We start from the raw sequence: 21,648 nt of genomic DNA, 5'->3' as shown, positions 1-21,648 counted from the left end.
GTATTGATTCTGTATTCTTTGCATATGATAACAGACAGTTGAGTCATCTTGCTGTTGTGTTTCTCATAAACGGCATTAGTAAAGTACAGCCAGTCTCTGTGAGAGTGAAAGAAAACATCTAAAGTATTTCACCATTCAAGAAGACACATGAATCACGACCGTGTGATGGCCCCAAATACCCAATGTGGACCATTCTTAAAACTAGAGGTAAGCTGTTAAACAAGCAATGGCATACTGGTGTGACATCCTGAAACATGACTAAGATCACATGACTCACACTGGGGGTGTCTCGGCCAGCACCCCACTTTACACACTACTGAAGAGCTTTGCTGAAGACGACGCAAGCGTCTTCTGGCCTGGTTTTCAGGATTTGTGTTAACGGGGCAGAGCGGCACATCTGGAGTGCTCATCTACCCAGCATGCACCAGTTATAAATCACTCCTTTCTGTGTTGAAAACAAAGGCACACAACTGCAACAGCGCCATTACAGAACAGACCCCCATGGCAACAAATAAACCCTGCATTACACGATCTGATTAAAAAGACTCATCTATCTACACCAATGCCCATCCACCCCCTTTCTACAAAACGGCCACACAGACTCATAAAGATGGAAGGTCTCATATATACACTAAAGAGCAAAGGCAAAGCTTGATTTATAGGTCCAGTTAGAGGGAGATCAGAACATTGATAACATATAATTATCCCAGCCCTGATGGCACAGGCCCTCTGGACACTGCAATTCAATGAGGATACTCTGATTTATGGCCTCTTTGAGGAAGTTTTGTGGCTGGTTTTGTAAAAAGCCTGTAAGACACATAATTGGTGGCGCGAAACCTACGGCGGATGGAACAAACAGCCTGCTGTCTTTGAGGACGTTTTTAGATTAATGTCAAAAGACACTTTGGACAAACTTTTGGGGAGTTTAAATGTTTTTAAAATTAAAAGTTTTGTGGAGTTTTTTCTTTGTGTGTTAGATTTGAAGCCATTTAGGGCCACAAACATATTGCAAAGGATAGAAGGAATGGATCATTCACAGCCTGGGCTATCCCGAGATTCATTGTGCTTGGATTCATTGCCTAATGGCTGGATATTGGAAATTAATATTCTGTCATCATTTTCTCACCCTCATGTTGTTCTAAACCTGTATGAATTTCTTTTTTCTGATGAATACAAAAGAAGATATTTTGAGAAATGATGATAAGCACACAGCTGATTGTAGCCATTGACTTCCATAGTAGGAAAAACAAATACGATGGAACTCAATGGGTACCGTCAACTGTGTGTTTACCATCATTTATCAAAATACTGTATCTTTTTCATAATTTATTACAATACTTTCATAATATTTGTTTTTCTACTATGGATGTCAATGGTGACAATAAGCTAAAGTCATGTGACTGCATTGACGCAGATGACGTGTTATCCACAGACATGTTTCAAATGTTTTTTTGTTTTTTTTTTACTTACAGCGTGTGTCTCCCTTCGCCTGGGCGAACAAAAAAACATAAAAAACCAGCTGGGGCGCACCAGATAACACGTCAGCCGCATCGTACGTCATCCGCGTCACTTGATTTTAGTCTCGCGCATGCGCTTTACAACAGACGCAGAAGAGAAAACAATGCAGAATGAAGTCGTTATTTTTTTAAATTTTTGGACCAAAATGTATTTTCGATGCTTCAACACATTCTTATTGACCCACTGATGTCACATGGACTACTTTGATGATGTCTTTATTACCTTTCTGGACATGGAAAGTATACCGTAGTTTTTCAATGAAGGGTCAACAAGCTCTCAGACTAAATCTAAAACATCCTAAACTGTGTTCCAAAGATGAACGGAGGTCTTACGAGTTTGATACGACATGAGGGTGAGTCATTAATGACATTATTTTCATTTTTGGACGAACTATCCCTTTCTGCAAGACATTAAACTTTTGTGAAAATCATAAAAAATGCTGGCGCTGACTGGCAACCATTTAAAAAAATGCTGGGTCAAAAACTCCTTTGAAAATGATTATGTTTGTGACCAAAAAGAGGTTTTAAAAACACAAAAAGAACTTTTTTCACTGATCAACAAAGCGAGATAATGTCTCATAATCCTTTTTTGACAAGAACATAATGATTTTCAAGAAACAAGTTTGGACTTGACTATACAAAGTTGTTGCAACACACCACATAGATTGTTATCCAACTAAACATTTTTTAGTACTTTAAAAATATCTAGCCCAAACATTTAAACACTGGACAATTTTGGGCTTCAGGATAGAAACAATTTTAGAAATTTGAGTCTTTAAAAATCATCTCTTATGATTGGCTACCCTTCATAGTTGCTCATGAGCACTCAAAAATGGAGTCTGTCCACTGATCTATATAAATGACTGGATTGCGCATAGAACGCTTGACGTAACTGCGTGACGTGAAGCCAGCGCAGAGTTCGAGCCGCCATCTTGGTATACCCAACCGGCAGAGAGCGTCATTGACTTCCATTCAAAATCATGATCAAAATTTACCCCCTTTACAGCGTATCAGTTACACAAGGTTAATTTTTAGGATATGTGTACGTTAATTATTTGTTAATTCTGGTGTTATTTGCAATGTTTATGTTTTAATCGGGCAGGATAATGGATTTATAAAAAACCGTTAAGGTGAGTGTGTCTGTTGCATTTGTTAATGACACGGGTATAAATAAAGTTTTTTTGACATTCAGCTACACTGTGACGGTCAGCGTTATTTCTCTAAATAAGTTTAGGTAACTTGTAAGTTTAGATAACATAATTTAAAACTAGCAAATTATTGCATGCACATACGGTACAAAGCATGATTATTTATTTAGATTTCAGAATGAGCACGTTTATTGTCATTAATACTAAATATGCTGCGGTCTGTCTGCTGATCTGATACTGTAATAAAGATGAATGTATAATAACTGATTAAAACGCAAAATGTACAACTTTCAGTAAATAACTATTTACATGCTTTGGACGTTTGTGTTGTAATAATGTACAGGGTAAGTTCACATATAAAAACGAAGACGAGTAAAGTGATGTTTTATCATTAAAATCTGATAACGTCCATTGATTTAATAGAACGTTTGGGTATACCAACATGGCGGCGCGGTGGCTTCACAAGTGTGACGTCATGCGCAATCCAGTCATTTATATAGATCAGTGAGTCTGTCTAGTAGACGGTGTAATTACAAAGTCTCCCGGCTTGTTAACCAGCTAAACACCTCTACCACTTTGCTTAAACAATAGGCGAGGATCTGGAGCACAATTTAGTCACCAGAATTCAATGGGGTGCATACCAGTGTGCTCTGGTAGACAGCTGAAGCCTTCGAGAGCCAGATTCTAGTCTGCTGGATTACTTAAATGAACCTGATCGGGCCTCAAATCACAATAGGGCCTAAATATTACACAACTATTCCAAGAAAAGACGTGCAGATGGGTTCTCTGAATCACTCCCATCTGACACACCAGCTACAGCAAATCACCTGCAAGGACGTTTCTGTAGGACAAAGTCAGCAATGCTACAAAAAGAGATTATGAGTAACGATTTCCCCTTTTTTCGTCGATGGTTCAGAAATCGGAGGGTCAGACATAACTCAAGGCTCAGACTTCCTCTTCCTCCAGCTTCTCTTTGTGCTGAATATCTGGCTGCTTGAATAAAAATTAATACCACACCTCTCTCCTAAAAAAGTTATATAAGCTATGAGACAACATTTCATATTTAAAGTTAGTTATCTCTCTAAATCGAAGTATATTCTTTAGAAAGCAGAACTAACAAAGTGAACTACTATTTCTAGCAGCAATAAACCGCAATGTGCCAACTTGCCGTCCCACCCTGCGCACCCTTCCTGCAAAACTGCTTCCTTGGTGTGTTGGAGACTGGCTTTCCCTGGCACTCCTATATACACACGAATACACACACACACACAGGCAGAACAGGAAGTGTAGTTGTCTTTGGGAGCTGCGGGACATCTCGGGACGCTGTATGCTTGCAGTCATTATTCCATGTCCTCATCATCAGACAGCAGTCTATATTTAGTCTGAGCTGCCTTTCAGGACACATACATCACAGCGCAGGTCGAGCACTTAACAACAACCTGCACATCAGTACAGCATTTAGTACGCTGTGAATCATTAGGGTCAGAGTAAAGATTATACCCTTGATGAAATAAACAGGAAAGCGTGTAGGAGAGAGTGAGGTAAGATGTGTCATTGGGTAAACTTCATTGCATTAACATTTATACATTTGACAGATGCTTTTATCTAAAGCGATTTACAGTGCATTAAAGGGAAACTTTTTTATCAGCATGACCTTTAAGCCCAGAGTCTAGTCGGTTTTATTACTTGTATGCACACGGACAAAACCACAGCCTTGTTTATTTGACTCGTAAATGTATGCAGATGTTCGACGCATGCGCACTGCAAAAAAATGCAAGGCATCTCCTGGGCTACATAGTAAATTTTCCTGTACATGCATGCGCAACATATCCGTACAAAAAAAAATCTGAGGGTGCGCCTACAGTACGTGCACACTCCTCTGATGATGAACATTTTGTCAAAAATTGCACTGTATACGGCGTAAAAATTGACCATACTTCGTCCTTTACCAGCTTTCCAAATTTCCTATTAATTGGAATGAAATTATAATTTTTGTTTCATTCTGTGAACTACCGACAACTTTCCTAATAAAAGTAATGTTTTTCATTAGATTTGTTTTTGAATATTGCAAAAAAAACAAGTTTATATGTATCATTAAAACAGCAATACTACGTGTGTTTTACGTGTGTTTGAGGAAGAATCCAAAAATGTATATTTGATGAAATAACACTGTCTTCGCATGTTCTCAATCTTACATTGCTGTTGACTTTATTGTCACTCCTGGGGTTTTCTTTCGTTGAATTTCAACAGACACTGGACATGGTTACAATACATGTAGAAATGATGATTAAAGGGAAAACTAAAGTGGTCTTTTAATGTTTTTTTTTATGTGATCATCATATATTTACAAAGGGTTTAACATATCTGTCTGTGATTTAAATAAAATAAGGCATTTTTTGTCAAGTAAGATGGATAGACAGACACAGTGCACAGAGAGACAGATGGATGGATTTATTTTGGTTTATATCAGACCCGTCTATATATAATTAGGTATATTAGTTTTTATTAGCAATTTACCCAACTTTTCAGCTAGAGGACAACACAAGTAAAAAATAAAAGCACACAAATAAGATATGATTGCATTAGACAACAGTGTAGGCTGCAGAATGAGATAGAATGCCATGTCAGCATGCAGTTCTTAAGAGGAAAGGCCAATAGAGAATCCTGGTTCCTCACGGGTGAGTATGACGCATTTTGTGGCTTGACTAATTTAATTTCTGCACTCTGACGTGTGAAATCTGTGGAAATGTCTTCGTTGCAGAAAACACTTAAAGGGACACTCCACTTTTTTTAAAAATAGGCTCTTTCCCGCTCCTCTACAGTAAAACATTAGATTTTTACAGTTTTGAAATCCATTCAGCTGATCTGCGGGTCTGGCGGTACCACTTTTAGCATAGCTTAGCATAATCCATTGAATCTGATTAGACCATTACCATCGCTAAGTTACCAAGGGGACTATTTTCGGGCGCTACGTAATATCATTGCGCCTTCTGCAGCCATGATACAGCAGAAAAGTCCTTGAAAATAGCAACTTCTAATTGTCTTAGTACACAATGTAACTACAACAAAAATATCAAAACTCTTTGGTTATTTCTGTGCACGATGCTAATGGTCTAATCAGATTCAATGGATTATGCTAAGCTATGCTAAAAGTGGTACCGGCAAACGCGGAAATCAGCTGAATGGATTCCAAAACGGTAAAAATCAAATGTTTAACTATAGGGGAGCTGGAAAATGAGCATTTTTTTTTAAAGTGGAGTGTCCCTTTATGTGAAATCTTTTCACCCGCATTTAAACTAGAAGACATGCAGGATGTTCAATCTTGCTTGAAGATAGCAAATAACAAAATCATAAAATGAGGCCTACAGCTAATAAGGCAGAAAAACTCCACAGGGCAACAATAACCCCATTCACACAGACTTTTGGTCCCAGAAAATACCCGTAAAATTGCCAGACAAGCTTCTGTGTGAACCCAAACACGTCCCGTAAATCTTCTGGGATCGTTGCCGGAAAGAGGACCTAGTAAGATACACGGAAAACCATCTGTGTGAACAAGAGGCCGAAACAATGCTGCAATGGGCGTGTCGTAGTGAGGACGCGCGTGTCATCACAACAAAAGTTATGGTTCAGCTCCTTAAAACGAGAGATAACATGCATATAAACATTCACCACGAGAAATGTCACAATTTAGACTGAAGCAGTTATCAGGAAATGATAAATAAGACGCATAAACAATGACGCACATGCCGTAGTGAAGACTCGTGTGTCATGGCAACATGAAGTTGGTTCAACTCTTTAAAATAAGGAATTAACAACATTCACGACGAGAAATGTCAGCAAACTGGACTGAAGCAGATAGCAGTAGCTCGTCAATTACTGGGCTGAAGCGGAGATCATTCAGCAGCATAAAAGAATATCGCGTCACGTGCTCATTTGAGCTTATAATAAACAAAAATGTCTGCGCGTCATCCCAACAAGATATATCGTTTAGCTCCTCAAAACGGGGGTTTTAAATGCATATAAACAATCACAATGAGAAACGTCTAAAAACTGGATTAAAGCAGACATCAGGGAGCTCAACAAATATCCACTTTTGAAGCTAAAATCTTTCACCAGCGTAAAACTGTGCGTTCACGTGCTCCTTTATAGTCTTGTCATAAACAAAAATGGTTTCTGGAGAGAGAAATAAGAAATAACATGCAAACTTCAGGCACTGCGTAGAGGGCAGGACCGTGTATTTTCCGGAAAGTCTGTGTGAAAAGGGCTAATGTGAAGGTGATGCATCACTTGACATAAGTTCTTGTTGTTCTCCACACCCCACGAGTTCCTGTAGCTCAAATGAAATATGGTAGCAATGGATAGCAATGCCAAGGTCAACAGTTCGATTCCCAGATAATACACAACTGATATACCTTGTACTAGGGTTGGGCAATTACTAACCAGATTTATATCTCGGTAATTTTGGGATAAACTATGATATTCGACGGCTATCTCTGTGTTTTGATGAAAATAAAATAAAAATACAGGGTTGCCATGTCCATGTTTGTAAAGTTACAGCTGCACAACATGCATCTGACCTCAGTGTACAAAAAATACTGATATTACCAAAACCTTTAATACATTGCCCAACCCTACCCTACCCTTCTACTGTTAATTGGTTGCTAAATGTATAAATGTAATGTACTGTAGTATTTGTCACAATTGTTTGGACCGTAAACAGTGTATCCTTGACATCCTAAATGTCAAACTGTCAACATGCCCCAACAAACTAAATGTTGTCAGACATGATTTAAAAGACTTCTGGATTAAGCATATTCATAAACTGTGCAGAATGATAATAGATACTGACAGAGCAATTATCACCTTTTCCCATGACTGCAGACAGGAACTTCGTGTAAAACACATCACTGCAAAATCCCTGACAACTTAGCAGCAAAAATATATAATTACGGTCATTCATGAACAAGTAAAGGCGTACTGGAACACCCAAAAATGTGTAGATGTTACGAGAATTGGATCATCTTGCCTAATGCTGTAATGATCCCAAATTTATGGCTCACAATGAATCGGCTTACAAATAACTCAACAATTTAATTGTCTGTTTTGTTGAAGTGGCATCTAAAAAAAAAAAACCCTAAACATTTCATTGCATGTAGCTCTGCGATTGCGTAATAACCACAACTGGCCTATAATCTGGACCAGACACCCAAATCAAGAACATAGCACTCACGATGTAGGCTGAGGGAGATGTTGATGGTCTTCTCCTCCGTGAAGCTCTTGGCATTGGGGAACTTGGCGCACTTGAGCTGGGTGGCAGCGGGTGTGTCACCCATGTGGATCCAGCACACGGTCTCTTGGGCGTAGATGAAGTCCATGGCGGTGGTCTGCTTGGTGTTGATGGAGATGGGATTGGCGCCGCTCAGAGAGGTGGCCTGGATGTTTTGAGAGTTGGCAATGAGGAGGTACGGATGGCGATCTACAGGGTCTTAAAAGCAAAAAGGATCTGATTTGTGAGCAAGACAAGGAGGAAGAAGAAGAGGAGGATATGTAAAAGCTGGTGCTAGCTTCTTACCATTCTTGGCCTTGCACGAGCGGATGTCTGGTTGTGGCAGGTAGCCCTCCACACAGCTGCAGGTGTAGGAGCCTTCTGTGTTGGTGCACGTTTGACTGCAGGTCCCGTATACCGCACACTCATTAAAATCTGATTAGAAGCAAAATTTGACATAAGTCACCTCTTTGCAAATATTTCCATCCCTTGGGTACTTATGAATCATGAATCTAGAGGTCGATGTTATTAAATACACATGAAAGTTCAAGCTCACCTTTACACGTCTTCCCATCCTCTCCAACCTCGTAGCCGTTTCGGCAGTAACACTTGGGACCAGACAATGTGACCGAGCAGTTGTACTGGCAGCCCTTAACAGTGCAGTTATGAGCAAACTCTATAGGGCAGAAAAGAGAAGAGAATGGGATTATAATAATATTCAGCTATTGAGATCTGGACTTGCAAAACATTAAGTTTATGCGCAAGTGTATATAATTTCAAAAAAAAAAAAAAAAAAAAACACAACAAAATTGAAAATAAAAAACAAGAAAGCAAGACATGAAAATAAAATTAAACGTCTTGTAAAAACATTGATATAATTATATATTATCTAAATTATATTATAAATTATAATAAACAAATTTAATATGATTGACAATTTCATATACACTGTAAAAAGTAAAAGTTTACTTGGTTGCGCCTTGTTTATTCAAATTATATGTTCTCACTTCAAGTGAAAAATGTAAAAAAAAAAAAATATATTTTAGGTGTTACCAACTAAAGAAAGTTATTTAAGTAAAACATCTTTCACTTTTTACAGTGTATAATTCTTACACATAATTTTCTAATAACAAAATAAATATTAAATTGTAAAAACAAAGGCTTTATTGCTTTTAAAAGAGCATATATCTTAAAAAAATATGGAAGCACAAGGAGATTCACAAATGTATGATTTAAAGGATGGAGCGGACACAGATGAGTGAGAGTCCTTTCATACTGTGGGTGTGTAACTGTACTGCCAAACACTGTATCACTGTCTACCAACCGCTGTGTGAATTCACTCAAACGAAAAATAACAAGCCTCCACGTGCCCACCGGATACATAACACACTCAAACAGGTTTTAGAAAGCCACAAGCGAAACAATCAAAACAGTCAAATTGTTTGACGTGGGAACGCTTTAAGCAAGTAATAAATCACAATGCTGTTATTAATGTAAGAAGATTTGTAATAACTTGGAATGAACTAGAGATCAAACAGTAGGGTTTGTTCCACAACGGCGCTGATAACTGATATACAAACTGATATCATTGCACTGCAGCAACACAAAACAATACATTTATGCTTTTGGAAGACGCTTTATCCAAAGCATCTTACAGTAAACATTTTTGTAACACTTTACTTTTTATTTTATCTTTGTTACACAGTATATTTAATTATTAGTAATAACAGTAAATTATGCATAATTACATGCAACTACTACCAAAGTGAATGGGATGAAGTCAGGAAAGAAATATATAAAATTTGGGATTTTGTCCCATAGTGACATTTTTTTATTTATTAAATTTTATATATATTTTTCATGAATCAAAAGTTAAAATTGAAAATCAAAAACGATTAATTGCACAACCCTATACATTTCTGTAGAAATTACAGTATAACTGGGTATTACTGGCAACTATCTGCCAGTAACTTACTGTAGATTTTACATTTATGTTTTTTACTGGCAACCATTTGTTTAAAGTTAAATGAACATTAAACATTTTCAGTCTTTATCTGGCAACCAGCTGCATAATTACAGCCAATTTTTTGTGTGTTTTCCACTGACCCCACCGCCTTCCCCAAACTCCAACCACCGTAATCCTGCTAATCCAAACCATCCTCTCTTCCAAACCCACTCTAACCTTGTCAATTCTTACTAACCCTAAAATCAGTTTTTGTTTAATAAACCCTGACTCTTCTCTGTCCCTAACTCCATCCTCTATATTAGGGTTTTTTTAAGAGACTCCCAAGGTTTGGTGGGAGATTTCTGGTATCCTTCTCCTGCCTTGATTTTAATATAGATATTTATCTTGTTTATAGGACTGGTTCGGTGTATTCATTTTTTGGCTTTATTTATCTTTATACCCAGATGTAAAGGTGCCTGTGCTCAAAGTTTGGCCTTTATTCCTCTAAACCTAACCCTGTGGTAAGTGCACGCTGTTAAATGTAAGTACTCTGTTACAGTGTATTAATACATTTAAGTACAGTGACGCCCTAAAATGGGAACAAAACCCATGACCTTTGCGTTGTTAGCGCAATACTCTACCAGTTGGGTATACTTAACAAACACATTATGAACCATATGCAGAGTAATTTTAAGTCCTTGTATTATTTTGGAACAGACATTGCACATTTGCACACGTCACAGAATATTTTGAAATATGTCTGACATCAACATTAAATGACACATTGCCTTAAAGTATGTAATCATCAAATTAGAGATCTGTCCATATGAAACTCAACTACATCCAATACATGTTGTCACATGAGACACATATCTGTAGGAAACATGTATCATGTAAAACTAGAAGCAATTTTTGGCTATAGGGCATTCTGTCAGTCATGATCTAAAAAACTCACAATGAACTGCAACACTGTGAGAGAGAGAGCGAGAAAGAAAGAGAGATAGTTAGAGAGAGCGTATTAAAACACAACTCACTCACAAATAGACGGGCAGGGACAAAAAAATGTCCTCATCACACAAAAGTCTATGGCTGCATGGTACAATGGTGCTTTTGTGGTATGTGTAGCGAGTGGAAGACGTGCAGGGAAAACACTGCGGCCTGTATCGAATCAATTGGCCATCTAACTCCAGCCTGTGCAAGCCAAACTCATACACTGACCTCACACCCACAAACTACTCCAAACAAGAGTGTCAGGACACAACATGGGATGGACAATCTGCCTTTTAAAGGCCTACTTATGAATCTGTCCATCTAAGATCAGACAGAAATATTTCAGAATTATTTTTATTAATCTGCAAGAATCTCCACAATGGATTTTTGTATGATTTAACATGTTTAACGGAGATGACAGCAAATAAAATATTTATGAACACACAATACAGAGTGCTTTCCAGTTCGGTGGACATCTGAGGAACTTTTTTGAGACTTTTGAAGGCGTCGATTTTATGTGGGCCTAGTCATGACTCATGACTCACCATGTAATGAAAACTTCTGTGTTAAACAAAAGTTCGATTCTATCAACAACATGCTTTGTTAAAACAAGCAAAAAATGCGTTGACAGCTATGCACTTAAAATAATAAAGTGCAGAGGTGCAACGATTGACCCAAAGAATCCATCAAAAGTGCATTTCTGTCACCACAGGGTATTTTAAGTTTGTTTTTGTACAATCTGAGGTACAAAGATGACAAATAGTCAAACTATTTTCTATGAAAATCACAAAAGCTATTTTTTGTAACAAATCATTCTGGAATATAAGAAATCACCTCCAACTCATGACTGCATTCTTAAAGTCCTGTATCCACCCCTTGTATCGTGGGATTTAGACTGGTACAAAACCAACATGTTTGTGGTTTATTGCAGCAATATTCTAGTACAAATAACACTGAAGTGCCGAGGACAATAAACAAGAAAGATTAAGAGAATGAGAGAGAGCTGCATGATTTAATATCACACCACAAAGTTTTTCAAAGCAGCAGCTCAAAAAAAAAAAAAAATACTGGCATCAAAACCACGAGTTGCAAGCAAATTTAGAAATGGATATAAATTTCATGCGTCTTGCTTCGACACTTGTGATTTCTATTAATATTACATCTGGTAAGTATGGGGGAAGTGACTAGATCAGCGCTGAGTGAGTAACTTACTGAAAGTAGAGATGCAACTAAGTATTAATGCGTGACAATTGCCCAAATATTTAATGAGTTGTGCTTTAGAAAAATTTATTTGGTGTCAGCTGCTATCCTTAATTTCCACCATTTATTTTAAATTAATCATTTACTTGATGAATGTTACCTTTTTACCAAAACAAAAAAGAAAGAAAGAAAGAACGAAGCGATATAAAGGATCAACTGACCAATCAGAAGCAAGAATTCTAGAGAGATCTAAAATGATTAAAAGATAATGTAACTACTGTTTATAAGCATACCCAACTACTTATTCGAGGTGTAGCTTGACTAGATCTGTGTATTGGCAAGAATCTCGTGATACGATACAAATCACGGTATACTGGGAAATGCGATAAGTTGCGATACATAACTGTGTTATAAATTTAGGCGAAATATTGGGATATTTCCTATTTTGGGAATATAATAGGATATCATTTTAGAAAAGCTGTCACTAAGAACGCACCACCATATGCAAACGTTAGCAAAGAGAAATAAGAAGAATGCTATATAGTTTCTTTTTAAAATATCAATAAGGCTTTTATTTTATTTTTGAAAACTGATACAGTATTGCCAAACAAAATATTGCGATACTCACGCGTATCAATATTTTCTTGCGCCCCTAAGGTTGACTCCAAATGAACTTCTTCAAATTATTTGCAGCTAGCAGCTTGGCAAACTACACGAAGTAGATTTCCCAACACTGGACCATATGGATTACATTATTTGGTTCATGAGATGCCAATTTTACTACAACATATTTCATTCTTCACATAACGTCTGAAATGTACTGTTCAAAGAGTTCTCTCAGAGATGTGAGATGTTAGTATGCTATGTCCCAAACCATACAATGCATATGGTTTAAGCATGGTAGACTGCCAAAAATGAAATGCGTGCTCCATTGATGCACAGAATACACTTTGTAAAGCAACATGTTTTTGTGTTGATTTTCTCATGATTGAGATCTAACTGTCTGTCTGTTGACAAGCCTCTGCATGCTGGTGAGGGTTCGGTAATTATGGGAAAATTGTCAGAAAATGAGATCTTTTCAGGAGTCAATGAACTTGTGTTGCATGTTTTTTTTGGGAGGGGGGTATTTAGCAATGACTGGAAAAGATGTGAGCAAAACGTGCTTTGGAAAACAACAGGGTTTAACTACACTTAGTCAAAAATTCCATTCACAGACTAATATAAAGGAAAGTTCATGGACTACACTTTTTATTCAAATCAAATACTTGAAAACAAAAAGGAAAATAACTTCAAACTTTATTGTGACATCTATCTTAAATATACACTGCGATCACCCTCCCGGTTCTGTCACAATATTACCCAGTGATCGTAGCCAAACTCATCTATCACTGCACTGAAAATCCTGTAAGTCAAAACAAATGGATAAGCCACTGCCCAGAATGATAGGCTGCTGCCAGAACAGAGAGTCCCGCTCTGATAAAGTCGAAAGGCATGGTTGCTTTTGCCAATAGCAGTGCAAAGTTCTTTTAAAAGATTAAAAGAAGCTTGTAAGTGCCCCAATGTGTGCACAATGTCCTGTGTGAAGAGAGCGAATGGGCTAAGAGAGGTGTAACATGATGAATAATGCACTATGATTGCAAGCTGAATATATTGGGAAAGCAATTTGTAGTTTGGTAAACTATAGTCGTAAATCAAAGTAGTTATGCATTTCAAAAAGAAAGCAAATTACAGACTAATAACAAACTACATTACGTTTTGAAAGGTTGTAAATGTAATGTAGTGTTACATTATGTAATAAATCTACTATAAAAAATAAATTTGGCATAACATCAAATGAGTATTGCATTTTTTTCCTTTCATAACTCACACGAAAAGTGACATTAACTGTTTCCCCGCCAGCGTTTTAAAAAAAAGTTGCAAGCCAGAGCCAGCATTTGTCATGATTTCACAAAAGTTGAATGCCTTCCAGAAAATGTTCTTCTTTAAATATATAAACACACAATATATCAAATAAAAGGATGAAAAAATTTTCTTTCTTCAAAAAACAAAAACAAAGTTTCTTCAAAAAATAACACATTTTCAGAACACTGATCAAAAAATTCACGGAGTTAACTCATCAATGGCGGGGAAAGATTTAAAGTAGTAAATATAAATGCAGCTAACATAACTAATAACATAATACACAATTTACTTTAAAAAAAGGTTAAGAGGTATAGTGATAAGACTGCAGAATTCACACAAATATTTACTTTACAATAAAAAAGACAAATACTAAGTGTGCAGGGACATCTGAGTAAACTTCTGACTGGTTACTCAAACAAACCTGTAATGAAACGAACAAATAAACGGATTTGCCAAAAGCAACCAGATTTCCCGTAACACTTCATATTGCTTTAGGATTTCACAATTTTGCCTAAAGCTTCAGTGTCGCTTCTGAGAAATTGACAAAACTTGTTAAGTCACTTTCTGACACTGTTAGCAGACACAAACTCACATTTGACAAATCACTTCCCTACTGAAAAATCCAGCAAAGACCAGCATAAGCTGTTAGCTGGTTTTAGCTGGCAGTAGCTGGTCTAAGCTGGTGGGTCAGCTGGACTTCCAGCCTGACCGGTAAAGTCCAGCTAGACCTTGAAAACACAGCTTGACCAGCTTTTTACACCAGCAATACCAGCTAAAACCAAGCTGGGAGACCAGCTAAAACCAGCTTATGCTGTATACTATAGAGCAGTGCTTTCCAACATGATGCTCTCGGGCAGCTGGTTGCCCGCACAGAGTCTGTGAGTTGCCCACGAAAGCACATTTTACTAATAACCTCAATTTTAATATTTATTTATTACATATTTTATATTAGCTTGGCTTCCTTTATTTATGTTAACATTTTAAATAATAATAAAACATATCAACAAGTAAACTAAAATAAAACAAACAAGTAACAGAAAAGTCCATTGTGGTAGCCCTTGCTCACAAAAAGGTTGGAGACCCCTGCTATAAGTCAAAAGTGTACAGATACACGCACATAAAAACAAAGGTAATTTGACTTTTTGCATTCCCATACAAGTTGTGAAAGACTGCCAGATATCCCAGGCTTATCTTTGACGTGAAATGAGGTCAGACGTAAAATTGGGAAATGACTATCTATCTCTAAAATAAAGATGTTCCTCTCACATCTATTGTGAAATATCTCAGTCTGTGAAGAAATAAATGATAAAAAATAGTTTGTACACCCCACAATGACAGCTTCTAGAACATAAATTCTCAATTAAGGATTGCTAAATATCTTTACATACTTTTAACTAATTTACGGTTGAGAGAAATGTCTTAAGAAAACACATACTGTACAGTGTCTATGTAATGTATAACCTTCTTGTCAGGCTTTTTATCTGAATATCAGCGTTGAAGGCAAATAAAATATCTCGGTCATCATAGCAGGAGAAAATGGCCAAATGTCATATTTATCTTAAGGATTAGTCCATTTTCTTTAAAAAAATCCAGATAATTTACTCACCACCATGTCATCCAAGATTTTGATGTCTTCCTTTTTTCAGTCGAGAAAAAATTATGTTATTGAGGACAACATTCCAGGATTTTCTCATTTTAATGGACTTTAATGGACCCCAACACTTAACACTTAACTCAACACTTAACAGTTTTTTTCAACGGAGTTTCAAAGGACTCTCAAATGAGGCATAAGGGTCTTATCTAGCGAAACCATTGTCATTTTTGACAAGAAAAAATATGCACTTTTAAACCACAACTTCTCGTCTATCTCCGGTCCTGTAATGTGCCAGCGCAACCCAACGTAATACGTCATGACGTCAAGAGGTCACGGATGACGTATGCGAAACTACGCCCCAGTGTTTACAAGTGTGGAGAAAAAGGACCGTTCCGACATTGTTGTATGTTGAATGATACCAATTAATGTCTTTGTGTCAGTTTTTTTTTTTAAATGGTCCGGAAATGTGTGTTTCATATTTGTAACACGTGACCTTTCTACGTCACTACTCAATTACGTGAGGTCGCGCTGGCACATTACAGGACCGGAGATGATAAACAAGAAGTTGTGGTTTAAAAGTGCATTTTTTTTTTCTTGACAAAAATGACAATCTTTTCGCTAGATAAAACACTTATTCCTCGTTTGGAATAGTTTAGAGTCCTTTAAAACTCCGTTGAAAAAAAACTGTTAAGTGTTGAGTTAAGTGTTGGGGTCCATTAAAGTCCATTAAAAGAGAAAAATCCTGGAATGTTTTCCTTAAAAAAAAAACACAATTTCTTCTCGACTGAACAAAGAAAGACATCAACATTTTGACATGGTGTAAGTAAATTATCTGGATTTTTTTTTTAAGAAGATTGACTAATCCATTAACATACAAAATGATTCAAGGCCAATTAAAGTAATGGTTCTTTCAAAAAACCAATAAATGTATTATTATTTACTTTCTCTCATGTCATTCAAACCCCACTGGCTTTTTTTGATCAAAAGGACGCAAAACATTATAAAATAACTTCATGCATACAGTATGCGTTTAAGTGTCCTAAAAGCATACAAATTGTGCTATTTTTTGTACTGCACTCTCTATATCGCTATATTGTTAACATAGCAGGAAAGCATACAGTATGCCGATAAGGTTCCTGCTAGACTCCCATTCACTCCCCATGTCATCAACTACAATAATTACTAAGAAATATACACCTACAGAGCATGATTTGAAAACTTTCTTGCACAAACTCTGCATCTGTTCGGGGCAAACAACGAAACGCTTGTGAAACGACAAACTTTTCTGTAAAAACTGCATCAAGCAAACATCCAACAGGAAAGGCGTGCAAGCATACGTTTGTGTGGACGTCTGTGTGTCTAAACACGAGCGGTTCATGTAGAAGAGTGTGCGAGTGTTTACCCCCAGGTTCAAAGGGTCGGCATTTAATCCACAGTGTGTGTCTAGGCTCAAAGCCCTGGATGGGGGTCGGGTCAAAAAAGCACATTATTTATCATTCGGCTTTAAAACCTCAAGCACAGCATGTCATTCAAACATTCCAGATATGTACCTGGATTAACATTACTGAAATTTATAACTTTACAAGTCTTGTACTATATAATGCGATACAACCGCACGTTTGAATTCATTTAGTTACTCTAAAAAAAGAGGTCAGTTGGATGAACCAGAGTATCTCAGGACTTTGGACACAAACATGAAGAGTGTTTGACAGTACACAGTGTAACAGTAAAATGCAAACACTGATTCTAGCTCACAATTGGATACACCCTTGAAAAACGCTTGCTAAACCCACAATCTTTGGAGACAACAGGCCAAAAAAAGCTTATGCGTGTCTGCAGATGTGTCACCTCGACAGTGTGCTCCCTCATCGCGCCCATCTGTGCAGTCTGGGACGCCGTCACACAGCTTGCTCAGGTGAATACACACATCTGTTCCCCGACATTCAAACTCATTGGGAGGGCACTGCGACACCTGGGTGTGGTGACCTGCAAAGAAACACACAGCATACAAACATGTTAACACATTTCAATGCCGCAAAACAACACAGTTTCACTCAGACACTATGATAACACTAGTTATTTCAGTTTTATATTGAATGTTGATTAGGTTGGCCACTTTGAAATAACTTTCCTCCTTTCTACAAATTTCACTAGTTATTAGATCTCCACCATGTTGCTGTACACCACCGGTCTCCATAATTTTTTTCATGAGAGCCTGATACCACATCCAAACTTAGGGCGCACTCACACTGTCCAAACCAAACCGCGCTCGGGCGCGTTTGACCCCCAAAGCCTGGTTTGTTTGACTAGTGTGATCGCTCTGTTCCGCGCCCGGGCGCGGATTGGTTATTCGCGCCACGGCCGGGTTGCAGAGGTGGGCCGGAGCGCGGTTCACTTGGGCTCAGGGGCGGAAGGCTGTGGTGTGAGCGCAATCGCGCCTGAGCGCGATTCAAAAGGTTAAGAGAGAGCTTTACTTCCTGCTTTTTTTCAAAACAATCGCATCTTAATGACGAAAGCGCGCCCGGACTCGGATCGATAAGAAGTACAGTGTGAGTGCGTGCATCTGGGGGAGTAGGGAGGGGTGACAATGGCGCTGGGGCTTGGTTTGGTTTGGATAATGTGAGTGCGCCCTTACATCCAGTCATAAGCGGCATGTCTGATTATCAATCTGTCATCCCTGAACATATAATATATAATGCAATAAATACAAAATGGGGGAATGACGAGATGATTTCCCTTAATGACAAGGATTAACTTTATGTTAAGCATTGTTATAATGTGTATACGCAGTGCCCCCGAACCATGAGGGGGCCCCCTTGATCTTAATTTCATGTGGCGTGTGACATCACTGTGACGCAAAAGCAATTCAAAGGCATAAGAGACAATCACATGCAGTTGAACACGCTTATGCATCTTGATATAATGTGTATAGTTTTCTAACAAAGCTAGTGTCCAAAGCAGAAAAGACAGAGGCAGCGCATGACTGCATGATCATATCACAGTATTATTTACTGACATGAGATCCACAAATTAAGCTTGGCGTGCTGTGCAATGAGTAACACTGGTGGAGATGAACTGGATGCACACAAACTGATAAAAATGTATAGGCTAAATGCAACGTGCTTCGCATTGGATTGACTGAGCATCACCATTTGCCATTCTCTTCTCTTTTTACGGCCCACGCTGCAAAGCAAATTGTTTATCTTGGATATTTTTCTTTCTTCCTCCCTTCCTCTATTCTCCTCCACCTCTACTCATAACATCTGCTGACCCATTTTAAGAGGAAAAGTAGCATATTCATCTCCTGTATATGAACTGTTTCGCTTTTGCGTCGCACATTTAGTTGGGTTAACTGTAATCTCACTTCACCACAGAGATTCTTCTGATGGCTTCTTTTTGCTCTCTTGGCAGCATATGTACAAGTATATTCAGGGACAGAAGTAGTGCGACCAACATGTTTATTTGGTTTACTGAAGCTTGGCAAAAAACAGAGTGAAGAAATATTTACGTGGGAGGCCCCAGGAGTTTTAATTTCGTACTGAGGTCCATTATGAGCCGTAGATTTTAGCTCCATTCCATTTTCAACCAAGTCTTTGTGTGAATGATGGAGAACTGGGTTCAATGAAAACAGTGAAAATGTTAAAGATAACCTTCCAAACATATTTCACTTATGTAACTTTCTAAAAAGCAAACCTCTATATCCAGCGACTTCATATTTGTAAAAATTTTGATTCATTACATGACAGATTCCATCTATTAAGGCAGGGAAAACAGTCTCACAGGTCCTCAAAAGCTTTACCCAAGTCATTTTAAGGAAATCGCGTTACTGCGCAGGTCACTTTCAAAGCACTAGTAGTGATGCATCTTAGGGATCGACCGATATGGTCGATCCCTAAAATGCTGATATGGTTGATCCCTAAAATGCCGATTTTTGTTTCAATAGCCTTAGCCTATGACCGATACAGGCTGCCGATTTTCTTAAGCCGATATTTGGAGCCGATACTGCTTTTGCTCACTTAATTTACATCATAAAAATGACACAATGATGATACCAAATGTTACAAGTCTCAATTTTAAAAAAGTAACATGTATAGAACTTAAAAAAACCATATTTAACAAATAGTAAAAACAGGTGAGGGTGCTATGGAACCATCTTTTGATGTTGTCATGGAAAGGTTGGTTATTTTTAGTCACATGACCTGCAATCGCTTGCGGCTTCCAGCACTCTGTCTGTAAATAATGCCGGGAAAAAATCGCCGAACACTGCAGCCACATATCGGCCGATGCCGATACACATAAAACTCGCAAATATCGGCCCGATGATTTATCGGTCTATCAGGGTAAAATATCTTTGGCTTTACGAAGGGTGCATCCCAATTTAGGGGATGCGGCCTTCCAAGACCGTATTTGAAGGCAAATGACATCACCAGGCCGCGACAAAGGCTATCCCAATTCGAAGGCTCCTTTACATACAAGCCTCCAAATGTGGCCTTTTTTCCCCTGAAACCAAGGATCCATTGATGTATCCTTCACAGTCTTGGCTATCCCAAGATTCAATGCACGCCCGTGACATCTGAGAATTTTAAAATAAACATTCAAAACTGAAGTTAAATTAAAGTGTATATTTTGCTTATTTAAGGTACTTGTTTTACTATTATAAATTATGTTTTAGTGATGTGAATTAATATCATTGCTGCAATATTGTGCGTGTTGCATTTTACATTTGTATATTTCTAAGGTTTGGGAATTTCACATACTGTTGGATAATTTAATCTGCGTCAATGTGGTATGTTTTCTAAAATAAAAAGTATATTCTTTTATTAAATAGTATATTCTTTTGCAATATGGAAGAAAAAACTCTACTGGGGATAATGGCAGGCACTGAGGTCATGCTTTGTGATCAATCTGTATGAAAATTGGAGGGCTGTGAAATTTTAAATATGCTCCAAAACTGGAAAACAATAGGAAAACAGATGCAGTTTGTGAAGGAGGAAACAATAGAGGCAGGCGTATGCTGTGAATGAGTTTGTGTGTGAGTTTATTAGAGGCAAAGCTCTGTGATCTGTGAGTGAACTGGAAGTCATTGGTCGTCTGCTAACAGGAGCTCTCTCTCATACAGGCGACGACTGCTTCCTTCCTGTACTGCCACACACACACCCTGAAGCACATGTGCTTAAAACAACAGGGAGAAGTGGGACAAAAAACAGAGGGAGGGCAAGACACACTAACACACACTATTGAGCTAACAATTACAGATAAACACATCCAAGCTTCTAGACAAAGATATTTAATGCTTTAACTAACCAAGTACCTAATCTTTAACATTAACATTTCAAAGAGCTCATCAAAGTGAACTGACGAGATCCTGGAAACCTGGACATCTTCATAGGCAGAAGAATGGAAAAATGAACTTTTAGAAAAAAAAAATAACTTTTGAACTTTTATATTTGCACAAAGAGTTAAATGAAGCCTATTTAGGAGTATAGACTTTTTTAAGCACAATTCTCATTACTGTAATGTAAAATATCCTTTATTTTTATTACTGGCAAAAAAACTATTATATTTTTATTAATCAAATAAATTTATACTTAATAAAATATTTGGCATTCATTTACACATTCCTAAATAGAAAACAATACTTTTTAAACACTTTATTAAAAGAATAATAAATCACCACTGGGAATAAATAACCCAAAAAGTATATGTGACCTGTGCAAGCAAATTAAGTTGGAATGAGAAATTTTTTAAAAAATGAGTTATTTATATTTTGAAATTTTTTTTATAAAAAAAAATTGGAAACTGGAATCGGAAAATAAATAATGACAGAGCTAAAGCTGTTTGAAGTTGATACAGTCAGCAAAGTCAATTTTGAGAAAAATCGAATTAGAGATTTTTTTTAGTTTTCAAACAAAATCACCGCATCCATACCTTAAAAGCACTGGTAAAACTAATACATTCGGCACACACAGTCAAAATACAAAATGTATGTTAACATTTTTCTTTCTTTTATTGTTTGATTGACATTGACTTTTATTGTTTGAGACAGACAGCTTTAAAATCTTCTGTAATACAAAGAATCTATAATG

The 21,648-nt window shown here is 37.4% G+C and overlaps 1 protein-coding gene across 1 annotated transcript in view; it reads right to left on the bottom strand.

Moving 5' to 3' along the window:
- The window catches only part of lrp1ab (low density lipoprotein receptor-related protein 1Ab), a 116,491-nt gene that overhangs the window by 67,286 nt on the left and 27,557 nt on the right, over window positions 1–21,648 (bottom strand). The window contains exons 3-6 of the mRNA XM_073813038.1: window positions 17,411–17,548; window positions 8,488–8,607; window positions 8,238–8,366; window positions 7,896–8,150 (exon numbers count right to left, since the gene is read on the bottom strand). Coding sequence (XP_073669139.1) covers window positions 7,896–8,150; window positions 8,238–8,366; window positions 8,488–8,607; window positions 17,411–17,548 — 642 coding nt within the window. The remainder of the gene's footprint in view (window positions 1–7,895; window positions 8,151–8,237; window positions 8,367–8,487; window positions 8,608–17,410; window positions 17,549–21,648) is intronic.

This window comes from Paramisgurnus dabryanus, chromosome 21 (assembly GCF_030506205.2).
Source record: "Paramisgurnus dabryanus chromosome 21, PD_genome_1.1, whole genome shotgun sequence".
Taxonomy (NCBI): domain Eukaryota; kingdom Metazoa; phylum Chordata; class Actinopteri; order Cypriniformes; family Cobitidae; genus Paramisgurnus; species Paramisgurnus dabryanus.
This window is presented reverse-complemented; position numbering and strand designations above follow the sequence as displayed.